This window comes from Limanda limanda, chromosome 7 (genome assembly GCF_963576545.1).
Source record: "Limanda limanda chromosome 7, fLimLim1.1, whole genome shotgun sequence".
Lineage (NCBI taxonomy): Eukaryota > Metazoa > Chordata > Actinopteri > Pleuronectiformes > Pleuronectidae > Limanda > Limanda limanda.
In genome coordinates this window covers 3,001,051-3,022,447 of record NC_083642.1, presented here as the reverse complement: position 1 = coordinate 3,022,447, position 21,397 = coordinate 3,001,051, and the positions used below count along the sequence as shown (strand labels likewise).

The window sequence follows — 21,397 nt, the reverse complement described above, 5'->3', positions numbered from 1 at the left end:
ACAACATGAAAACAGTTGTATTGTGACGTATATGATAAATGCTGCTGCCTGGATTGTGCACGTACATGTATATTACATTTAATACCTTCATTTGTTTGCTGGAATAATTATAAAACAGGTAAAATTACTGAAAACAACTCAAATGTCAGAGAGTGCCGAACACTCTCCTCATGAAATCACATTTCAATTCACTAAATCTATTTGAATCTGCATCAAAAAACCCTAAATATGATCAATATTTTCACATGAAGGTCGATGAGTTATTCTCTGAGAAATCAAGGAACATGCTGGAGTCGTCCACTAACTTTCAAGGAAACTGGTTCAGTTCTTTTTGTGTAACTCTGCTGAACAACAGACAAACTAACAGACAGAACCATGTGATTCTGAGCTTTGTCTTGTTGAGTGAAATCAGGTAAATGGTTTAAATTGCTGCTGACAAACTCTGGACAAACATTTGTAAACAGAACTCCTCTGGGTGTCTGGTCTGTGACTTGTTCTCTTCGGTCACAACTCATGACGTCAGTCATCACACTGCGTTTGTTCGCTGCCTCCCTCGGTACATTCTCCACTCCTCTGTCTTTCATGTCGCTCCCCACCCTCTCTCCATTCTCTCTCCCTTTTTCTATAAACTCTGCGTCTCCTTCCCTCCTCATCCATATCTGGAGAAACGGCCGTTTGGTGATGAGAAAGAGGGAAAAAGCACATAATCACTTTATGTCTATTTGAGTTTCTATCATCATGTTGCCATGGTTACAGCTGCTATATAGATTGGTGTCCATACGAGCCTGGTTACTGTTTAACCTCCCCACCCACATTTGCCCAGATTAGGAAAATCAATAAGATAACAGCAGCAACACCGGCCTTACCTTGCACCAACACCCTGCTCACACCACGGCACCCTGCGCCCAACTTCCACATTTTACACCTTGTGGTGCGGCAGGAGAAAGTGGATTTACAACATATGGTTGAGAGGCGGCCGAGGACGACATGGTCAATGTAAACACGCACGTCAGTTCAAGTATGGAACTTCCATTCGGTGAGTCCACTTTGTTTTTATCGACTTGGCTCGGTGGTTTCAGCCGCTGGAGGAAGAAAAGAGCTGGAGTGTGGCAGCTGCTTGTGTTTTCCTTTCTTTATGGTTGGCCGGTTTGTCTCCAGAGCTCTGCTGCTGGAGGACGTCTGATTCCCAGTGGAACTATCATCGCCATTTGTGTCTGGCGTGTTCTCACGGCTGTGATCCAGGAGGTGTGTCAGGGACGTGGGGTTTGTTCGGCGAGGCCATGGGAGCTATGGGAGCTGGGCCTGATGCTGATGGTGGCTGTGGGATGTCAGAGCAGCGAGAGCAAAGCAGGTCTGAAGATTTAAAGATGATTGTTGAAGGAGTTTCAGGAAGTTGGATGAATTCAGTTTTTATTCTGGATCTGAGGAGCGACATTAACTGTGAAAAGCTGCGATGACACTTGTTGAAGTTTAGTATTTGTTCTGTGATAGAAACACAAACACAGTGGATTTCTTTGAGATCACAGGATGAAGATGTTTCCTTGTGTTTGACGTCTGCTTCCAACAAGCTGAGGCCTCATCGTCTCTCACACAGAGAGCCGCTTCATGCTTCTACTCACCGGAGGATTTGCATGTCACGGTGGGATGTGGAGATGCAAATTCATTTTCACAAAGCAAATGAGAAAAAAAAAAAGATTAAAGAAGAGGGAGAATGGGTCTGAACAGCTGCTGCTGCCAGATCCACGTTAACTGTGGAGCTGAAGCTTTTCTGGACTCACTTACATCTTTCACTCTTTTCTGAATATCTGCCCTGTTTAGTGGTTTAATAAGTCAGCTTTGTATTTTTCCCTATTCTCACTCTATTTGCATTGGTTCATTACAAAAAGCAGCACAGTCAGTTTGACTCTATTTTACTATGATCCTTGTAAAACAACAACAACAATGGCAGCTTTATACGACCAGAGAATGAGCTCATAATGTTGTTCTCTGGTTTTTGACAGATTCTTGATGTCGACTTTATCGTCACCTACTGACCAATGCTTGTTTTAGAGCCTTTACTTGTTTTTGTGTTCTCATCTGGACCAAAATATCTAGTTAGACAAAGGTTGTGTGGACGGAGATTGGAGGGGAAATATCTGTAGAAATATAGACAAGGCCTGTAAATTACAAATTAAGATTCAGAAATTACTAAGAATACTTGAACTACTGTTGCACACTGAGACTTATTGCAAATTTCCATGGGGTTTGTTGACAATAAAGCTGCTTTCAGACCTGCAGTGAACTCAGCAGTTACTCTGTATTTTCTCCGGTGGTTCAGAAGTCCGAATGAGACGCTCCATAGTTTCGACGGACTTTACCGACTAGCGTCCGAATATAAAGTTCGTAGAAATCCACAAGCAGTCGATGTGTGAAGGCAGTAGAGGATTCATCGCTGGAAGACACACAAACATCGAGAGTTTGTGGTGCAGAGCTGAAAACGTGTCGGTGATGTAAACATGATCACGTGATCTCTGCAGCGGAGTTAATACGTCACTTCCTGTCTCTGCCTGCTGCCCCCCCTCGGCGGAGTAAAACCCTCAGAAAACCTCCTGCTGTGTTGTTCAGGTGTAAAAGACAAACTCTGTGACCAATTCTCCAGATTTTACCCAGAGGTCAAGTCTCAGAACAGCTTCACTCAGGATATCTGCTCCAGACTGTTTACAATATTTGATCAAATTCATTTCTAAACAGACAAACAACTTTAGTTATGTAAAAAAACACCATGATTCCAGGAGGAAGTCTCAGCTCTGGCGTGATTAGTCGGCTGAAGGCGTTCCAGCACAAAAGCAACATTTTCTGAGAGGATTTGTTTACAGTATGCGCTTCACAAACCAGGACATTAATGTTACAAATACATTCTTTGGCAGCGGCCGGCTCTAAGCTTCTCTTTGGCCTATATCGGGTTATACTATGTTTCTTTGTCCAAACAAAGTGCAAATAACTGAGGTTTAAAGTGGAGCTGACAGAACGTCTGTGGGGAGTTGAACAACTTTCTGTGTCGTGTTCACTGAAGATTTCCTGTGTTGTTGAGCAGATCACAGTCTATGTTTTAAAAATATATTTGGATCCTTTCAACCCTTAAACTCCGCAGACACAAGCTTCTCTTACAGCAACTTACAGCTCGTACACAAAACACACAACTGAGGGTGAGACACATGCGATTAATTGCTCAACGGTCACTGCCTGGATAAACTGAGCCGCTGCGTGAATGTAAACATGACAACAGCCGTTCAACAGCTCCACGGCAGATACGTGTTTGCCTTCCAAGCTGAATGACTTGAGGCCTGGTCCCTGAACACACACTCAGACACACACACTCAGACACACACACTCAGACACACACACACACACACACAGGGAACAGCTCAGGGAGGGAGACTCACAAACAGCTTCATCTTATGAAAGGGCCACGTAACAGCCGGAGGTTTCAGGTATTTCAGGTCAATTGTATCATGTTTTACAGACGGCGTCAAACCTCATTCACATGAACGAGGGTGAAAATACAAGAATCACTTCTCTTCTTCTTCTTCTTTTTCTGGAATTAATTAAAAGCATCACATAAGGATTAACCTGCTGACTGTTGTAGTTTGTAATCATTTGTATTTTAATGAGATCATCATGATGTCATTTATCCTCATTAACGATTGGTTAATCTAAATACTCTGAGAATTGATCATGATGATGATTTCAGTCGTATCACATGATCAGAAACTTCTTCATGATGTGACTCATCAAATGATAAATGAGATTTTATAAACTTCAGATTGTCTTTCTACTATTTGTGGAGTTATTTTGTGTTTTTCTGGATCTTGGAAATAAAGTCCAGAGTAAATATCTATAATTGGTGAAAGTTTGTCTTCACTTTTCCAAATGTCCTCATACACACACATACACACATGCTTGAACAGCGTCCTCTGTGAGGACCCTCATTGGTTTAATGCCTTCCCTAGACCCTAACCTTAACCATCCAAACTAAATGCCTAACCCTTAACTTAACCTAAGCCTAATTTTAACACTAACGCTAAAAGTCTTAACCCCAAAACAGTCCCTTAAAGGGGGGGTCACAAAGTGAGGACTGGCCAAAAGGTCCTCACTCCGTAGGTTGGAGACTCTGGTCCTCACAAAGATAGCTGTACAAGAGCACACACAAATACACACAAACACACGCACACACACCCACAGAAACACACACACACACACACACAGAAACACAACTCACTCACTCACTCACACACTAAGTGTAGCTTTCAGCGTGCAGTGTCATGTGTAATGTGGATATACTCACAGGTGTTATAAATATAGTATTTCATAAGTTGATCATGTTTTGTATGTAAACACAAAGTAACTGCAGCTATTAAATACATGTTATTAATCATATCATAAAACAGAGTAACTCACTACAGAACTTGAGTAAAAGTGTCAGACTGGAGGTTTGTTTTTCTATATAGATTTTTAATCTAAACTGAGACCGACACTAATTAGCTTCATTTGACTGTTAAACTAAATATAAAACTAATAAATAACACATAGTTAATAATAAAAAAGCAGTTTGTGGGAAGATGTTGTTGTTTTTCCTGCTTCAGTCCGTTCGTGACCCGGTTCTCACGATTAAATCTGATCAGACAGAAACAAAGAGTTGATATTGATCTGTGACAGAATCAGATCAGGATCATAAAGAACTGAGTAAAGGGTCTTGTGTTGTAGAACAGACTCCGACAGGGAACTAACCACTCAGCTAATGAAGTGACATTTAATCTGCACTGGAATAAAACATGATATTGTGTCAATGTGTCTGGTGGAGCCTCACTCAGGCGCAGAGGCCAGTGCGCCGCCGGCCGTGTGGAGGATCGGTATTACACTCGGTTCACTGGACACTATTAATCCCAGTGTTCAGGCCTCCAATCAAATCTCATTGTGACAGGCATTAGTGGATTATCCCTGCATAATGTGGGCCCTCGCCGCCGGCCCAGTGGCCCCGGCAAACCTCACCGTCCGCTAGCAGTGGCCCTGCTTCTCCTCTCAGCCTGGCCGGGCCCGAGAGAGCCGCCGAGGCTCATGGGCCTTCCTCGCTCAGCTGGCCGGCTCACTGTCCGGGCTCGGCCTTCGCAGGGATGTACGGCCAGGACGGGACGCTGCACTTCACACACTCAGGTACAGAAAACCCACCGAGGACTTTGAGATTTACTGGAGTGTGAGTGTGATTATTCCAGAGTGGAGGGAGAACAACAATCTGCTGTTGGAACCACAGAGGAGAGTAAAGCCGCCGGAGGCTGAGAGGAAACGCAGAGACCGGGTTGTTTCAGTAGAGAGACGGTTTCACAGGGTTTCTGCTTCACTGCAGCTTTTAGAGGGTTAGGGTTAGACTTCAACAGAACGTGTGTTTGGATGTTTGCTTCATCGAGGAGGAACTTTTAGGAGCAGAAATCACAAATCAACAACAAACTTTACAAAAACCTGACGACTCAAATGATTGTGTTTGATGTGACGACTCGTTTAGACTCTAAATAATTCAGGGATTTGTCTGTGGATGAAACATCATCTGTGGTATGAGCCCGAGCAGCTGATCAGTGAACTGATCCGGAGCTTGTGTTGCAGGATGTGACCACAAGGTGGTGGTAGTGAGCAGTGGTTTCAGATCCCTGAGGAGGTAACGAGCTACTTACTGCAAACTGACATACCAGGCTCATGTACTATTACTACATATACTAATGTGTAACTGTAAGTTATACTTCATTCATTACTCAAAAACATTATTTCTGTTAACAGAGTACTAGTACTTTTATGCACAAGCCAGCAAATTATATTTATGTACAGACAATTGTTAAAATATCACTTTTTAGCACAAATGCAGCGATAGTCGTGTTAAACTGATAAAGCTTCAGGTGGTACATGATATAATGATGCTTTCAGAATTTTGCTCAAACTTCCAAGATGGAAAAGTTCAAGTCACATGTTTGTGCAGAACAATGTCTCCTTCTTTCTCTCTGCTGAGAAAAGTCGTCCATAACTTCATGTTCAGATGAACTAACTGAAAAAACCTGATCATATGGACCCTTACTGAGATGACAAAAGCTACACATCTTGTTTTTACATTGGAACAGAAGTCGGTCTGTGTTTTTAATCCCTGAGCACTTGTCAGATTATTGTATTTCTATATTTGTGTGCTGTGTGATTAGTTTTATACTGATATGGACGTACGAGTCTGACATAAAGCTCAATAACTTACTTTAATACTTAACAATAACAACATTTAAAGAAAGCAACCCTGCAGATTCAGATCAATTCGACATATACAAGTAAACCAGAGAGTTGATAGAATCGAAACAGAACTGATTTCTTTCATCAAGATTATTCTCTGAGAAATTGGTGAAAAAGTTGAAAAACGCAATAGTTCACAATATTAGAGAAAGTGAACAAATAAATCCTGGATCTGCACCAAACTTTAATTTGTTCTTTCCCGACACAAACAACATCCGTTCACCAAGTTTCATGGTCATCTGCCTTGTTTGCACAATCCTGCCAACTAACAAACAAACGCAGTAAAATAAGTATAAACGTTAATGCATTATTGTAGATTAAAGCTTCATTACAGAATATTGAGATGTTAAAATGAGCTCCTTCAGTATCATAACGTGTTTTTATTGAAGTAAAACTTGGATGCATGATTTTTTACTCGTCAAACACTGTGATATGGCTTCTTTTACATGAATTAAGGGGTTTATATATGTTATGTTTGTTTCCGACCACCGTAACAGAAACGTGGCTGTAAAATAAAACAGTTTCTCTGCGATATAAAATAAAAGAGGGACTGAGCAGCATGTGACCTCACCAGCTGAAAGTGTCTCGATCACAAATACAGATTTTTACGAATTTCTCTCCAAAGTGTTTTGTTGCCCCGATTACTCTAATTTCAGAATATTTAGTGCCTTGTTATTCGTGATGGGGTCAAACGTCTATCGATTGGCTGATGACTGAAGCACCTTTGGAGAATCAGAGAGATAGAAGTGCTCCGGGCCCGAGCTGCTGACTGAGGCGATCGGGCCGGCAGCCAAAATGAATTCTCAGCAAAACAGAGTTAATGATTACTGTCCCTTATCACGCGCTGTGATTGATTTACGTCTCGCAATGCTCTCCGTGTTTATTGATGCAATTGTTTACTTATTTGGTGCACGGAGGCTGAGCTTCAGTCTGACTGGATGTGGAACGGGATGAAGCAGGTTTTCACCAAACGCCCGAGACCTCAGCCTGAAACATCACGGAGGGAATCGATTTTATTTAGAAATAAATATCGGACTTGAAGAAATAGTAAAATATTTTTAAACGCACGTCTAAAGTCATTTAAAGTGTTAAATCTTTCCTTACTTCATGCAACCCTCCATTTATTTACTTGTGTTTTATATCACAGCTCCACAGACACTAGTTCATCATTAGCCTGAGACAAACAAGCATCACAGGAGACGACTGCTGCTTCAAAGAAAAGATCTGATTTCAGCCCATTTAGAAATCATCCCTACAAATCGACAGTTAATCACCTTAACACTGACGTTATGTGACTAAAGTAGAGTTTTTAATCGTTCTGGTTAACAAGGATTATCAGATTAGCACAAAACTTTAAATAACATGTATGAATGACATGTTAACTGAGTTTTTGGGCCTCGGAGAACAAATTAGCTTCTAGAGATCCAGAAAAAGTAGAAGTGATATGTTTTATCCGAGCTGTGTGACAGTATTTTCCAGAATCAAGGCAGGAGAAACCAAACACACTGAAACAACACAATCAGGAAATACTTTCATTAAAAGAAAGTAAAATAAAAGACATTATTCCCGTGGCACGGAACATATGATATTCCCCGGCTCAGCCACAGGGGCTTGCATAAGCCGTGTTATTTGCAGATAGTTATCTGTTGACAAGGTCTTTGCCATGACACTCTACTCACCTATCTCCTCCATCTACTGCAGGAGAACAGCGTTTTCCTGCTGGCCTCAAACCTGCTGCAGCCAGCACATTGTCTCCTTCTGTTTTATTCTTATCAACTCGACTCGCTGCCGGACGAGTCTCACAAACACTCACATTTCCCCTGTGGTTCCGGCTCTGAGAGAAACAGAGTAGGTCCCCAGTCAGTGTATATTCCACCTCTTATTAACTCCTCCGGGCCTCTATGGCCGTCTTCTCCTCCCAGACGCTGGCTCCTGATCTTTGACTTTACTACGCCGCTGCCCTGCCGCTTCCCTTTCAGCTCACACTACGGGGAAATGAGATGTAGTCATGGAGGAGAAAGTACAAATAGGCAGTGGTTGCAAATGGAGTTTGGTCAGTGGTCGGAGATTCCTATTCGGAAGATAGACAGGACTTTGTTCACAAACTGGAGTTTGAAGTTTCAAAGGGGAGAATCACACAAGTATTACATCAGGTCTCAGCGATCCTTTGACTTTTAGCCCCAGGGCAAGAGTTTGGGTGACTGATTATAAGACAACACTCTCTGGCCCATCACATTTCCGCATGGCAGCCTCCCACTGCACTGGAGATGTATTTTGCACACAGTTGTTTTCAGCTGCAGCCGGGATCATAACCAGTGCCGTGCAAAGAGTTCAGATTCAGCTTGACCTGCTCCATTTATTCTGCATCTGCAAAAACGTGACTGGAAATGTGATTTATATTTGTATTCTGTGTAAACGACTTTTAACCGGCAAACTAATTTGGATTTATAAATAACAAACATTACAAAAAATGAATAAAACAATAAAAAATTAAGAAAGAGAATTAATCCAAAAACAAAATGTAGATATAATAAAACAAGATTCAATAAAATGAACACAAGATGAAAACTCCATGTGGTCGTCTCATAAACAACTGTTGTGTCTCTGCAACGTCACATCTGAAGTTAACTTGTGACTTATGCTGAATTAAATTATTAAAAATTGAAAACAAAACAATCACAAAGTTTGATAAATTTAACAATCAAAGTTAGTTTTAGTTTTTAATACTTTAATTCCCAACAGATCTGTTTTCTGATGAACACCCTCTTATGAATAAATATATTTTATAAACATGTTCACCACATGATTTCATGATATGTTAACGTTCATAACTTTTTATTTCATATTTCATTTAATATTTAACAAGATAAAAAGTCTAAATTCATGCTAACAGCTTGTGTGGCTGTTGTGAACTTGCTCACTCTCTGCTGCACCATGTTCACCATCTCAGTTTTATGTTTTAGTTCCAGCAGAGTACACAAGCTGTAGTACAACTTGGAATGTTATTGATTTTACACCTATTGGACATTTTCAATCCTGATGCAAAACCTCCAAAATCCAACAACATGTTTCACTCAACAGCAAAACTTCATGGTTGATGTCATTGTTAATAAAAATTGACGCAGATTTTCACTTTCTCCCTTTATCCAGTAATGAGGCCCAAACCTCCCAGAGATCAGCGCTACCTTCTTTGGAGTCGGAGTCGATACTCGAGCAATCAAGTCTCAGTTTTTATATCATCAAATAACCGAACGTATCAGAAACACGAACACTTGAACAAACATCAGTGTGATAAGATCGACAGGAACCATCTTTGAGAAAAAGTTATTTATTGTTTTATTTGTCTGTTTTATTTGGTCCTTGTCCCGTGTTCTGAGAACTTCAACGACAGAACAAGTTTCGGAGTTGGTCTGTAAACGTGATCAACACAACATGAGGTCGTACTTATAGTTTAAACATGCAATTATAAAAAATTCAGACTTGACAAAGAAAAACGGGAAAACTTATATTTACTAATAACTTCCTGTGAGCAGAACTTTAAACATCATGTGAAGATTTCCCCCAGAACCGATCTCTGCTAAAACCTCGGTCACTTTGCTCTGCTTCACTTTATCAGAACATCATTTGGTTCAGATGATGCTCAACTTCTTCAATTTCTGTTTGAATTTGAACATGTAATCTTTCACTAGTGTCGTGTCTGACTCGGTTACATCTACACTGAGAGTTACACATCTGCAGAAAGTGTTTCCTTCGTATAGAAACTAAGAAAGAAAGAAAGAAAGAAAGATATGATTTGGTTCATTTCCCAGCAGGGTCCAGATTTGAACTGGGCGAGTTGGGACGACCCTGAGCTGCAGTGACGTTCTTCTTTGCTCTGCAGCCTCGTGCACGTGTCCCATCCAGTCCGTGCACTGTGGGAATGTGGGCACATCGTGTTAGCACAAACCCCCCCACCTCAAAACGCAGATAAGTTAACAGGATAGCGTGGAGCTAACCAGCGCTATCTAGCTCATCGGAACAGTTCGTGATTGAGACGTCTGTGACCTCACAGATTAAACTTTACAGTCCCGTGTATATGACACTTCCTTGAGGAGTTCACAGAAATTTAACATTGAGGCGGCAATAAAAGCCGTTTAATGGCGGAGGAGATAAGATTCGCTGCGAGTGACTCAATGGCCGTGCAGCTCTCCTCCCATCCCCCCCCCCCCCCCACCCTCTGATCACTCGCTTTGAAAATAATCAGCACACTTCTTGAGCAAATATGAGCAACTGCAGATCGAACATGCAGAAATGTTGTAATGGACGACCTCTGTACACACAAGTGGAACAACACGCTGCGACTGATGCAGAGGAACCGTCCCTGAGCAGATTGGGGGGGGGGGGGGGGGGAGGAGGCCCCTGGTCGTTCCTCTGGTGGGCGGAGTCGTTCCCATTGAGTTAATCAGGCTGTTTGACTGATTCCACTCACTGCAAGAGCCAAAGATCAATGAATCTGAATCTGTGATCGTGGCTGAAGAACTGATTCTGAGGGTTTTTCACTCAGCAGCTTGATCACGTCCATTTCCTTCTGTGTCTGTCGCCTGAACTCATCATCTCAGCGTCGTGCACAGGAGCCTGGAGGAATGTTACGGTGTTTGTCCGCTGAGGGAAAAATAATTTTACGAGTCCCCAGTATAATTTGAGTGCATAGTTAACAGGTTCACCTACACGGGGTTTTACTGCTGCTGAGGTCGGGCTGAACTCGGGATCGTTGACCTTTTGTTATGTACTGGCACTTTCTCTTCAAATACACGACTACTGTTTGCTGGAGGTGGACGCTGTTTTTGCGCAAGTGGGGAATTTATTTTGTAAAAACAATCCAATAAAAGCTCAGATCCAATGTTGGGGTTTTTTTACTTGAGAAATATTACTTTAGGGTCTTATTCTCATTTTGCTTCATTTACTTTTCATTCGTTTCTATTTACAATATCATTCTAATGTAACAACACAAGTTTCTTACTCAACTACATCTCACAGAAAATTCACAGATGGGGAATCAATATTTACTCAAGTACTGTACAAAAGGAACTTAGGACTTTATTCTTCAACAAATGTAGTAACCGGTTATTTGTAAGATCATTATTTTTATTATTGAATGAAGACGTTTCATTTAAATCCAGACACTGAATAGCATTTTAAGTCGGCTTTTAAAATATAAATTTGATCTCTAATTAAGTTGATTTAATGCTGTAGTATCACGTAGTTAAACAAATACGTGTGATGAAGAACAACAGAAATGAACTTGAATTTCAAACACAAACTCCTCTGGAATCAGAATGAACTTTTGGGCGGCTGTGGCTCAGGAGGCAGAGCGGGTCATCCACTTAGAGAAGGTTGGCGGTTTGATTCTCTGGTCCAGTATGTGAGTGGTTGATGTTTGATGGAGAAGATGAACAGTGTGAATGAGTAAAGAACTTTGAGAGCTCATGATTATAGAAGTGCTTCATATACTCTGTGTTCAGAGGCTTAGATGAAAATTAATTCAAAATTGAAAAATAAAGGTGAGTTTTCAGTTGAATGTCAGATTCAGAATCCGTGCAGAGGGACGTCGGAGTAGATTTCTGTGATTAGAAGCTTGTGACAGTGAAGACCTCGTTAGAACCAGTTTGACGTCTTATCTGAGCTTCTCAGAATCCAAGTGTTTGTCAGTCGCTCCTGACGGCGCTCGGAGAGGCGTGATCCTAACAGCAGGTTGTAAAAGCGATGATATCACTTTCTGATTCACTCTCACAGTGTTGCACTAGAAACCCTTCTTTTGTCTTCTGGCCTCTTGTCTCTTGCAGGGGCGGCCATGTTTCTGACATGCATGTTTTAAATCATTAATCTATGTGTCACACCTGCACCTTTTTCTTTGCTCTATAAATATTATAAATTCTATAAATCTATAAATTACATAAATATTGGAAAAAGGAGGAATCTATTGTTGAAATGTTCCAAACACGTAAATACAACACCTGTTGTTACAGCGTCCATGTTTTTAACACATTATTAAAAGTACGTATTAAAAGTAAAAGTACTGTTACTTATTCACTAATGCAAGTCTCAGCCTCTTCCAAATCCATTTTGGGGGCGTTCAGTTAATTTTGATAACAAGTGACATGAAGTATTGCAGTGGGCGCCATAATAAGAGATGAGGAAAGGAGCTTCAGTGCTTCCTCACTTATCTCCTTCATCAGAGGAAATGGCATCAACATTTAAAGCAACACAACCTCGTAGTTGCACTAAAAAAACAAAAAAAAACAGACCAGCTGTTTAATTCTGGTGAAATAAGAGTTTCTCCTTCCCTAACTCCTTCCCTAACTCCTTCCCTAACTCCTTCCCTAACTCCTTCCCTAACTCCTAAGGAGATTATTTTACTTTTCCGCCCTCCCTGCTCTGATTGGATCATCGTGCTAATTCCCCTCTCATTATTGATGACTTGAAAACAATGTGATCGTCAATGCATTGATGAAGTGAAGTGGAAAGTACTTTTTCTGATATATGTAGTACAGCAAGAGGGAAAAGTACCTGAAAATAAAGTTATGTACATGAAGTTAATGTACTTTCCACTGCTGGTGGTGAGGGGCTTCGTACATGTTTAGTAACCAGGGGACGATTGTCTCATAATCCATCGATGTCCTATCAGATAAAGATCTTGGAATTAAAAGTACCTCAGTGTCATATTTACTTTAAAACCTCTACGACCTTGAGTGAAGAATCGGATTCAGGCTTTTTGCCAGTTAGGTTTACACAAACAAGGAATTTGCTGTGGTTTGTTGGTACTGAGCATAAATGTAAACCTATGAAATGAAAAAACAGAAAAGTATATGAATATAATAAACACTAACAGATATGTTTGATCGAGCGTTTGTACAGTTTGACCGTTAACAGCCACAGAAAGTTCACATTTCCCATCAGAAGTGGGTTTTTAACGTTTATGCAGTGATGGGGTCCTGAGTCTTATCCATGAGGCCTGATACCTCTGTTTGTTCTCAGCTGCTTTTCCCTCGTGTGCATGTGATTCCTGCGTGTCCCACTCAGGACCGTGTGTAAAGTGAACTGGTTTTTAATGGTGTCGGAGCGATTTTGGCAAAGGATCGACTCCACTGTGCTGTCGTGGAGGAATAGTTTCCCTATCACTGACGGAGGTGGGACATATCAAAGTTGTCCTATCTCCTCTGCACAAAAAAAACAGAAAAAAGCCCACGCCTGTGATTCACCAGTGAAGGGTCTGGTTAACCATCAACCACGGACACTCCACCTCTCCTCTGGCTGGTTAGCGGCACGAGAGGGCAGGAGCAGGAGGAGCAGGAGGAGCAGGAGGAGAAGGAGGAGGCGAGCTCTCCTGTCACTCACCGGTCTCCTCTCTGACACCAGCGGGTCCCATCACACTCCAGCCGGGGCCCCAGGGAGCGACCTGGTTACTGGGCGGAGCCAGGCTGCAAAAGAACAGGGGGAGGGGGTGTGTGGGGGGTTAGTGGAGGTGTGAGAAGAGGAGGAGGAGGAGAAGGAGGAGGAGGAGGAGGAGGAGGGGGTGAGGGTCGGGGGCACATTAGCTTCTTGGACGAGTCTTTCGGCCCCACTGTCAGGTAGTTGAGGATCTGTGAGTCCTGAGCAGCAGACATGGACATGGCAGACTACAGCGAGGCCCTGGACCCGGCCTACACCACGCTGGAGTTCGAAAACATGCAAGTGCTGCCCTTGGGCTCAGGTGAGTCCCACACATGCAGCTGAGAAACTTCTGCTGGGTTTAAACTTTGCTGGTGAGACGACAGAGGGGAGTTCTGATAAAGAAGAAGAGGACGAAGGAGTCACTTGTCCGTCCAGGGGACATCCTGACCTGCAGAGGTCCACTTGTATTATCACCTCTGGGTGTGAAGCATGGAGAGATTCTGATTTACGCTCAGGTCAAATGGTCCGAGCTGACTTGGCCTGTTCCAGCTTGTGCAGCGATGTGGTGTCAGATTGATTCGAGCGGCTTGTTATTTATTCTCTGAGTATCATGATCGCGGTTCTCTTGTTACAAACGTTCGTTCCCACAGTCTGAAGTGAAGTTTTGTTTCACAGTGACACAACATATTTATCCATTCAGTCTCCCATGACGCCTGGCTGGGATCCCGATTCTTAGATTCCCACTGAGCCTGAGAGAGAACTTTACCTTTACCTCTGACTTCTGCTCTGGGTGACAGGGTCCTGAGTCATCACCAGCACTTTTTTAATCTATAGAATGTGTCCTGACTGATTCTGTGTGAGTGACTCACTCCGTCCAGGGACTGTAAAGAAAGCTGTGATTGACTTTTCAGAGGTAATCAAGCCCTCATCAATCGCTCTGTGTTGACTGAGCCACTCACTGTCTTCATCACGGCTGTTCACACCTTATTAAATCAAACTCATGATCAAACATCTCCCTCCTCTAACTCCACATTAAGTTTCTCTAACTATCTAAGACTGACCACATGTGTCTTTCCCGTTGTGACAGACTCTTCACCGGCAGAAAGCACCAACATGAACGCCAGCGGCCACCTGGCAGCGGGCAGCCTCTGCGCCATCTGTGGAGACCGAGCCACGGGCAAACACTACGGCGCCTCCAGCTGCGACGGCTGCAAAGGCTTCTTCAGACGCAGCGTCCGCAAGAATCACATGTACTCGTGCAGGTGAGAGAAACCCTCAGATTCACAAATGTCACAGTGCAGCAAAGCTTTGACATGTTTGATCCTAAACTCATGACTTCTATGATTATCAATAGATCTGCCAATTATCTTCTTTAATAATCGATCAATGGCTTTATCCATATCTTATCAGGAATGAGTCGTGCAGCCTTTCTTATCTTTGTTTTGTGTAACTGTCTAAAACCCAAAGTTATGCAGTTTTCTAGTATATTGGCAAAAAAAGCATCAGATCCTGAATCAGTCATTCATTGAAGCTCTTAATGTCACGTTAACAAACCTTCTTCCGATCACTTTCCAGGTTCAACAGACAATGCATCGTGGACAAAGACAAGAGAAATCAATGCAGATACTGCCGGCTGAAGAAATGCTTCAGAGCCGGCATGAAGAAAGAAGGTGAGACAACTTTAAAAAGACTCAAACTGTCTCTGAACAAATCACAGCCGTCCCTGCTGAACTGACACGACTCGTGTGAGTGTGTTGCGACATCGGGGGGCAGGGGGGGGGGGGGGCAGCACTTTGTTAATGTTCACTCAGTGAAGCGCTGAAGTCTCCGAGCGGCTTATGCTGAGCAAACACTTCGGAGCAATAACAGCAATATACTGATAAACATGACAACCTTGGGAGTCTTAGTTTTCTTTTAAATGACTCAGCGTCCAGAAAGAAAAACCAGGAAGCATTTCTCCCTCTGGTGTTTTTAAAACCGTCTTAACTGCAGCAGACGTTTTTATTCCTGTTTGTTTCTTCTCAGCCGTGCAGAACGAGCGAGACAGAATCAGCACCAGGAGGTCCAGCTATGAGGACAGCAGTTTACCATCCATCAACGCACTCATCCAGGCCGACATGCTGTCCAGACAGGTACTGCCTCCCGTGTGGGACTCACACCTCACTGCTGTTAACCACCTGTCATAAGACCCAGAGTGATTCATCTCCCTGGCCTCCTGCAGATCACCTCCCCCGCTCCCCTGCTGAACGGAGACATCAGGACCAAGAAGATCGCCGCCATCACGGACGTGTGCGAGTCCATGAAGCAGCAGCTGCTGGTCCTGGTGGAGTGGGCCAAGTACATCCCGGCCTTCTCTGACCTGCCCCTGGATGACCAGGTAAGACTCCCTCACAGACACAGTGTACACAGTGCTATAGACACTCTGGTCACTCATCAACCAGTTCACCCAGAACCACGGTGCGGCCGGCAGGCGCTCGCAGGTGGAGACCGACCACGTTCGGCCTGGATCAATAATGTGTCCCCCCCGAAAAGAGGAGAGGAATGAAAACACAAATCTTCATGGACTCAAAACCCTGAAGTCTTCAGCCACGGTGGTTAATGGGTTTTAATCCTGAGTGAGAACATGATGAGCTTGTTTTAAAGTTATATCCCTTCTGGAATACAGAATCATTAACAGTCGATCACCAGGCCTTGGTCACTGATTACATCGGTTATATCGGTGTGTCTCTTTCTCAGCCTCTCTTCAAGAAGCTTCACTCTTCAAACCGAGCTTCATGTGTCATTTTACAAAAAGTCACGATCACACAACTAATCAGTAAGTGATCTCATCGGGTTTCAGGTGGCGCTGCTGCGAGCTCATGCCGGAGAACATCTCCTGCTCGGTGCTGCAAAGAGGTCCATGCTTTACAAAGATATCCTCCTGTTAGGTAAACCTGACACATGCACGAATATCTTACCAAACCCACATCGTAAAAAATCGCATTTCCCATTTCTGCAAACGCTAACCTAGTGTTTTCACTTATCCTGCAGGAAATGACTACATCGTTCCGAGGAACTGTCCGGAGCTGGAGGTGGGCCGGGTGTCGGTGAGGATCCTGGACGAGCTGGTGCTTCCCTTCCAGGAGCTCCAGGTGGACGACAACGAATACGCCTGCTTGAAGGCCATCGTTTTCTTTGACCCAGGTACGACTCCCGATGCGTTTGGGATTGTGAAAGATTCTCCTCGAGCCAAAAGAAATATCCACACACACTGTACACGGATGAAAAGTTACAACTCATTAACAGACTCGTATTTGCCCACAGATGCCAAAGGTCTGAGTGACCCTGGAAAAATCAAGCGGATGCGATACCAGGTGCAGGTGAGCCTGGAGGACTACATCAACGACCGGCAGTACGACTCGCGAGGCCGCTTCGGGGAGCTGCTCCTGCTGCTGCCGACTCTGCAGAGCATCACCTGGCAGATGATCGAGCAGATCCAGTTCGTCAAACTCTTCGGGATGGCCAAGATCGACAACCTGCTGCAGGAGATGCTCCTCGGAGGTGGGCACTTTGAGCTTTGAGAATCCAAGTGTGTTAACGATATTGACGACAGAGAGGCGAGAAGGTTGCTGGTCCAGATCCCTGTTGGGCCTGGGGTCTTTCTGTGTGTAGTTTGCATGTTCACCCCGTGTTTGTGTGTGTTTTCTCCAGAGTCCAAAGGGGTTGGGTTCATTGGAGACTCTCAATTGACCCTATAGTGTGAATGGTTGTTTATCTGTGTTTGTTGGACCTGCCTCTCGCCCAGTGTCGGCTGGGATCGGCTCCAAAAGTGCAGTCGATAGGTGGATTCTTTGTGCAGTCAGATGTGCTTTGTGTTATTTGTGACTGACAGTATATGTGTGTGTTTCTTCTCTCAGGCTCTGCCAGTGAAGCTCCACACGCACCTCACTGTCTGCACCCCCACCTGGTGCAAGAGCACCTCAGCAGCAACGTCATCGTGGCCGGCAACATACCAACGCCCATCCATAACGGTCAAATCTGTAAGTGCATAAAACAAATGTCTTCAGCCTAAAGTTCAGTTTTTATTTTCTGATCCCAGTGAGTGCTCCATGTGCAGGCCGGTCAGGAAGCTGGGGGGGGAATAATCCACTAAGTTCTTCATGCAAAACTAATCTGGCTTATGTAGTCAAAGAGAACTTCTGTTATTCTTTCTTAGCATTTTTAATGCTCTCAGAAATTTCACAAAAGTGCTTATTCCTTAACACGGGAAACAATATGTTCGCCCCTCAGACATGTTATAGTGCAGAACGGTAAATAGAAACCTGCTTACGTTGCACTTTCTGCTTCTAACTCGCTCCCGTTTCTCTGTGCTCCACTTTCCAGCCACTCCTGAAACCCCGATCCCGTCTCCGCCTGCTGCCTCCAGCTCAGAACATTATAAAATGGCTCAGGGGGTCATAGCCACTGCGCCGAAGCAGCCAACCTCAATCCCTCAGCCCACCATTACAAAACAAGAGGCCATCTAACAGCCCTCTGAATACTTATTCCACCAGTTTTTATATTGTGTTAGATCATTAAAATGTAAGTTTATACACAATCAGCATTGAAGCTGTTAAAGTGACTGAAACAATGAGGTAGCTACACATTCAGAATGTGATTGCGATGACGTCCCTTGCAGATTCTGAGTCTTCAGGGATCTCTCTGCTCTCGCATGCAGGTGCAGAGGAGCTGCACCGACAGACACACAAAACCATCAGCATTGAAAGGTTCCAGGAGAACTGTCGGTCTGTGAGATCGACACTTTGAGACACACAATGTTGTACATAGAGTTTGTTATTGGGTAACATCACATCATTAGCATGGCCTCAGTGTGCAGAGCGGCTTTTGTCCGGCGTGGTGATCACTACTTTATGAATGTTACAATAGGCCTTACACTGTCATGTATTTAGTGTTGCACAGTATTTTTATTTTATGTTCATTGGTGATAAACTGTTTTCAGGCACGAGCTCAGAAAGCGTAACGTGGTGGTCTCCGAAAGATTCTGTGACAAGACTCAAATGTATGTGGTTGGTTTTATAAATGCCGGAAAATGCATATTTACAAAAGTACAATTTAACATGTTGAAATTCTCTGTGGTGCCACTTTGTAAAAGTCACACACAGACACACTGAGGACGTTTCCCGATGATGTGTTGTATTGGTTTTTAAAATATATATTATATTTTTTGTTTAGTACTTTGTCATGGTTTAGCTGATGGAATTAATTGTGCCTTGTAACCTGTACTGCCTTTTAAAAACAGGCAATGTTTCGCCTTACAATGTGAACAGGAAATAATAAATCTCAAGATCTATTTTTACATTTTCTGCCGACCATGTTTTCTACCACTGCATAATCACAAGGGAAGAGTTTACAGAAGAATGAATGTGGTTGTGTTCATAAATAAAATGCCTCTTTAGACCCATGAAAATACATTAAAATTCATTACATCCAGATTTGTTAGTAGCACATATTTATAAATAAAGGTTCCCTAGATATGCCTGATGTTTTTCATCAAGATCCAGGAAGTATTCCCTGAGAAATGTTCAAAAATCTCACAATGATAAAGAAAGTGAAAACAAATTATGGGATCTGTGCATTATCAGGATCACTTCCAAAAAAAGATCTGTACCAACCAGGTTTCATTGAAATAAGTCCGGTAGTTTGTGTGTAATCTTGCTCACAGACAAACGGACGGGGGTGAAAACATAACCTCCTCAATGCAGGTAATTAAACAATTCTTTTGATTATCGTTTAATAATTTAATAATAATTTAAAATCCAAACATTTTATGGTTCCAGCCTCAAATTGCAAACAAAGAGACACACCGGGGTGAGAACATAACCTCCTCGGTGCAGGTAATTAAACGATTCTTTTGATAATCGATTACTAATTTAAGTAGAGATTTCAATAAGAAAAATCCAAACATTTTATGGTTCAAGCTTCAAATTGCAGAAAAGAGAGACACCGGGGTGAGAACGTAACCTCCCTGGTGCAGGTGACTGCTGAATATGAGAAGTATACGACTCGCTGGAGGAAAATCACGGCTCCAACGTGGCAGCTTCACTGATTACACACGATATTGCAACATGCTGCCTCAGATTGATAAACTGCCATAAAACCCCTGCACGTAGCTCTGATTCAACTCTGACAGCACTGAACACAATCTGGGAGATAAACTTTACAGTCAGTGATACTTTCGAGCAACTTTACAATCGTGAGCTGATGCCAACATGCTGCATTTAGACATAACTGGTTTCCCATGACCACAGTTAAAAGGCCTCACACATGAACGTCACAACTGAATTTACCCAAATATCTTCAGTGTCTTAACACAACACCACCACACACTGTAATACAAATATGAAGTTATTACTGTGAAATGTTTTAGAAGCTTGTGAACATACCTGACAGGTGTAACACCGCATGTGGCCTGAGGGGGTCGAGCTGCAGACTGTGGCTGAGCAGACAAACGCTGCCATCAGCTGGTTTCAAGTGTAAATGACACATTGGATACAGGCAGTTTCAATGTGGATACACATGTACATGTATGCAGGTATTCATATGTTGAAGTAACCCAGTGTTGGAAGTACTTTACCCAAGTACTTTCCTTTTCTGATAGATAGATGGATACTTTATTAATCCCGAGGTAAATTTAGAACATCCAGTAGCTTACAGTTAACACTTAAACACCTCACTGACATACAAACATAAATCACATACGGAGAATATATTTACAGATACAGGAATGGAATGCAATGATGTGATTGTGTCAGTAACCAGTAGGGAAGTGTTCTTGTGCTGCTGGAGTGGAAAGTACAATAAAAAAAAAATATATATATATAAAACAACAAAAATATATACATATATAAATATATAAGAATATGTAGTGGTAAAGTCCGTGCATATGGTAAAGCCAGTAAAGGGATGGTATATAATAACGAGATGAGAGGAGAAGAGTAGAAAGTAGAGAAGGGGAGGGCAGACTGAGGTAGACTCATGCAGGGAAGATCACTCCCCCCCCCCCCCTCCTCTTCAGCGAAATTCAGAAAAGACTGAAGTCGACCATGTAGCAGACAAACTACAACTGTAGAAATCTGCTTGTTGCATGAGGCAGAAACTGCTTCTGAATATTCTGGGATGTTAAGCAGGATGTAGGATGGGGATGTAAATGTTGTGTTTGGCTTTTAGTGTGACGAGTGGAGAGCATGAGGCCAGACAGTATCTTGTGACTTCACTGGAATGGACAGGAGGAGGTTATATAATAAATAAATACCAACTATCACTGAAAACCTTCTATATGAGAATGCCCCTTCAGCAAAGAGAATAGTTTTACACACTGTGTAGGACTTTATTGATGTTTAACCACATGGTTGAAGGGATTTGACTCAAAATGACTCATTTATAACATGTTTTCAGCCTATTTGTCCTCATTTAAATTACAGACACTTAGATGACACCACACCAGCTGCATGGAGGCGTTTATACATTTTTATAACGTTTTTTTTTCTATATTTGAAGAAGTGGTAACCATTTACTTTAATTGTATTGGATTTGGGTTCAACGCTGTTCACCCCTTAAGTGTTTTGGGGATTCGAACCCTTCACCCAACTTCCATCTGCTTAGTAGTGATAAGATAATGAGTGAATCCCTTTAAGTTTAGGATTGTGTCTAT

The 21,397-nt window shown here is 42.7% G+C and overlaps 1 protein-coding gene across 2 annotated transcripts; it reads left to right on the top strand.

Moving 5' to 3' along the window:
* Nucleotides 1-13,852: 13,852 nt before the first annotated feature.
* hnf4a (hepatocyte nuclear factor 4, alpha) lies at nt 13,853-19,042 on the top strand. Of its 2 annotated transcripts, XR_009678354.1 has the most exons (11): nt 13,853-14,026; nt 14,795-14,969; nt 15,283-15,377; nt 15,733-15,839; nt 15,929-16,084; nt 16,547-16,634; nt 16,738-16,890; nt 17,011-17,247; nt 17,604-17,726; nt 18,070-18,267; nt 18,365-19,042. XR_009678354.1 is itself a non-coding variant. In XM_061074695.1 (10 exons), exons 1-10 carry the CDS (start codon nt 13,939-13,941, stop codon nt 18,210-18,212), a joined length of 1,365 nt encoding a protein of 454 aa, XP_060930678.1. In that variant the 5' UTR covers nt 13,853-13,938; the 3' UTR covers nt 18,213-19,042. The 2 variants fall into 2 exon arrangements, 1 of the variants encoding a protein (XP_060930678.1); XM_061074695.1 differs by having other exon boundaries at nt 18,070-19,042.
* Nucleotides 19,043-21,397: the final 2,355 nt, after the last annotated feature.

Coding starts and splice junctions, on each gene's coding strand:
- hnf4a (XM_061074695.1), top strand. CDS start 13,939: ATGGACATGGCAGACTACAGCGAGGCCCTGGACCCGGCCTACACCACG. Junction 16,085..16,546: donor ACCTGCCCCTGGATGACCAG/GTAAGACTCCCT, acceptor ATCGGGTTTCAG/GTGGCGCTGCTGCGAGCTCA. Junction 17,727..18,069: donor CATCCATAACGGTCAAATCT/GTAAGTGCATAA, acceptor TCCACTTTCCAG/CCACTCCTGAAACCCCGATC.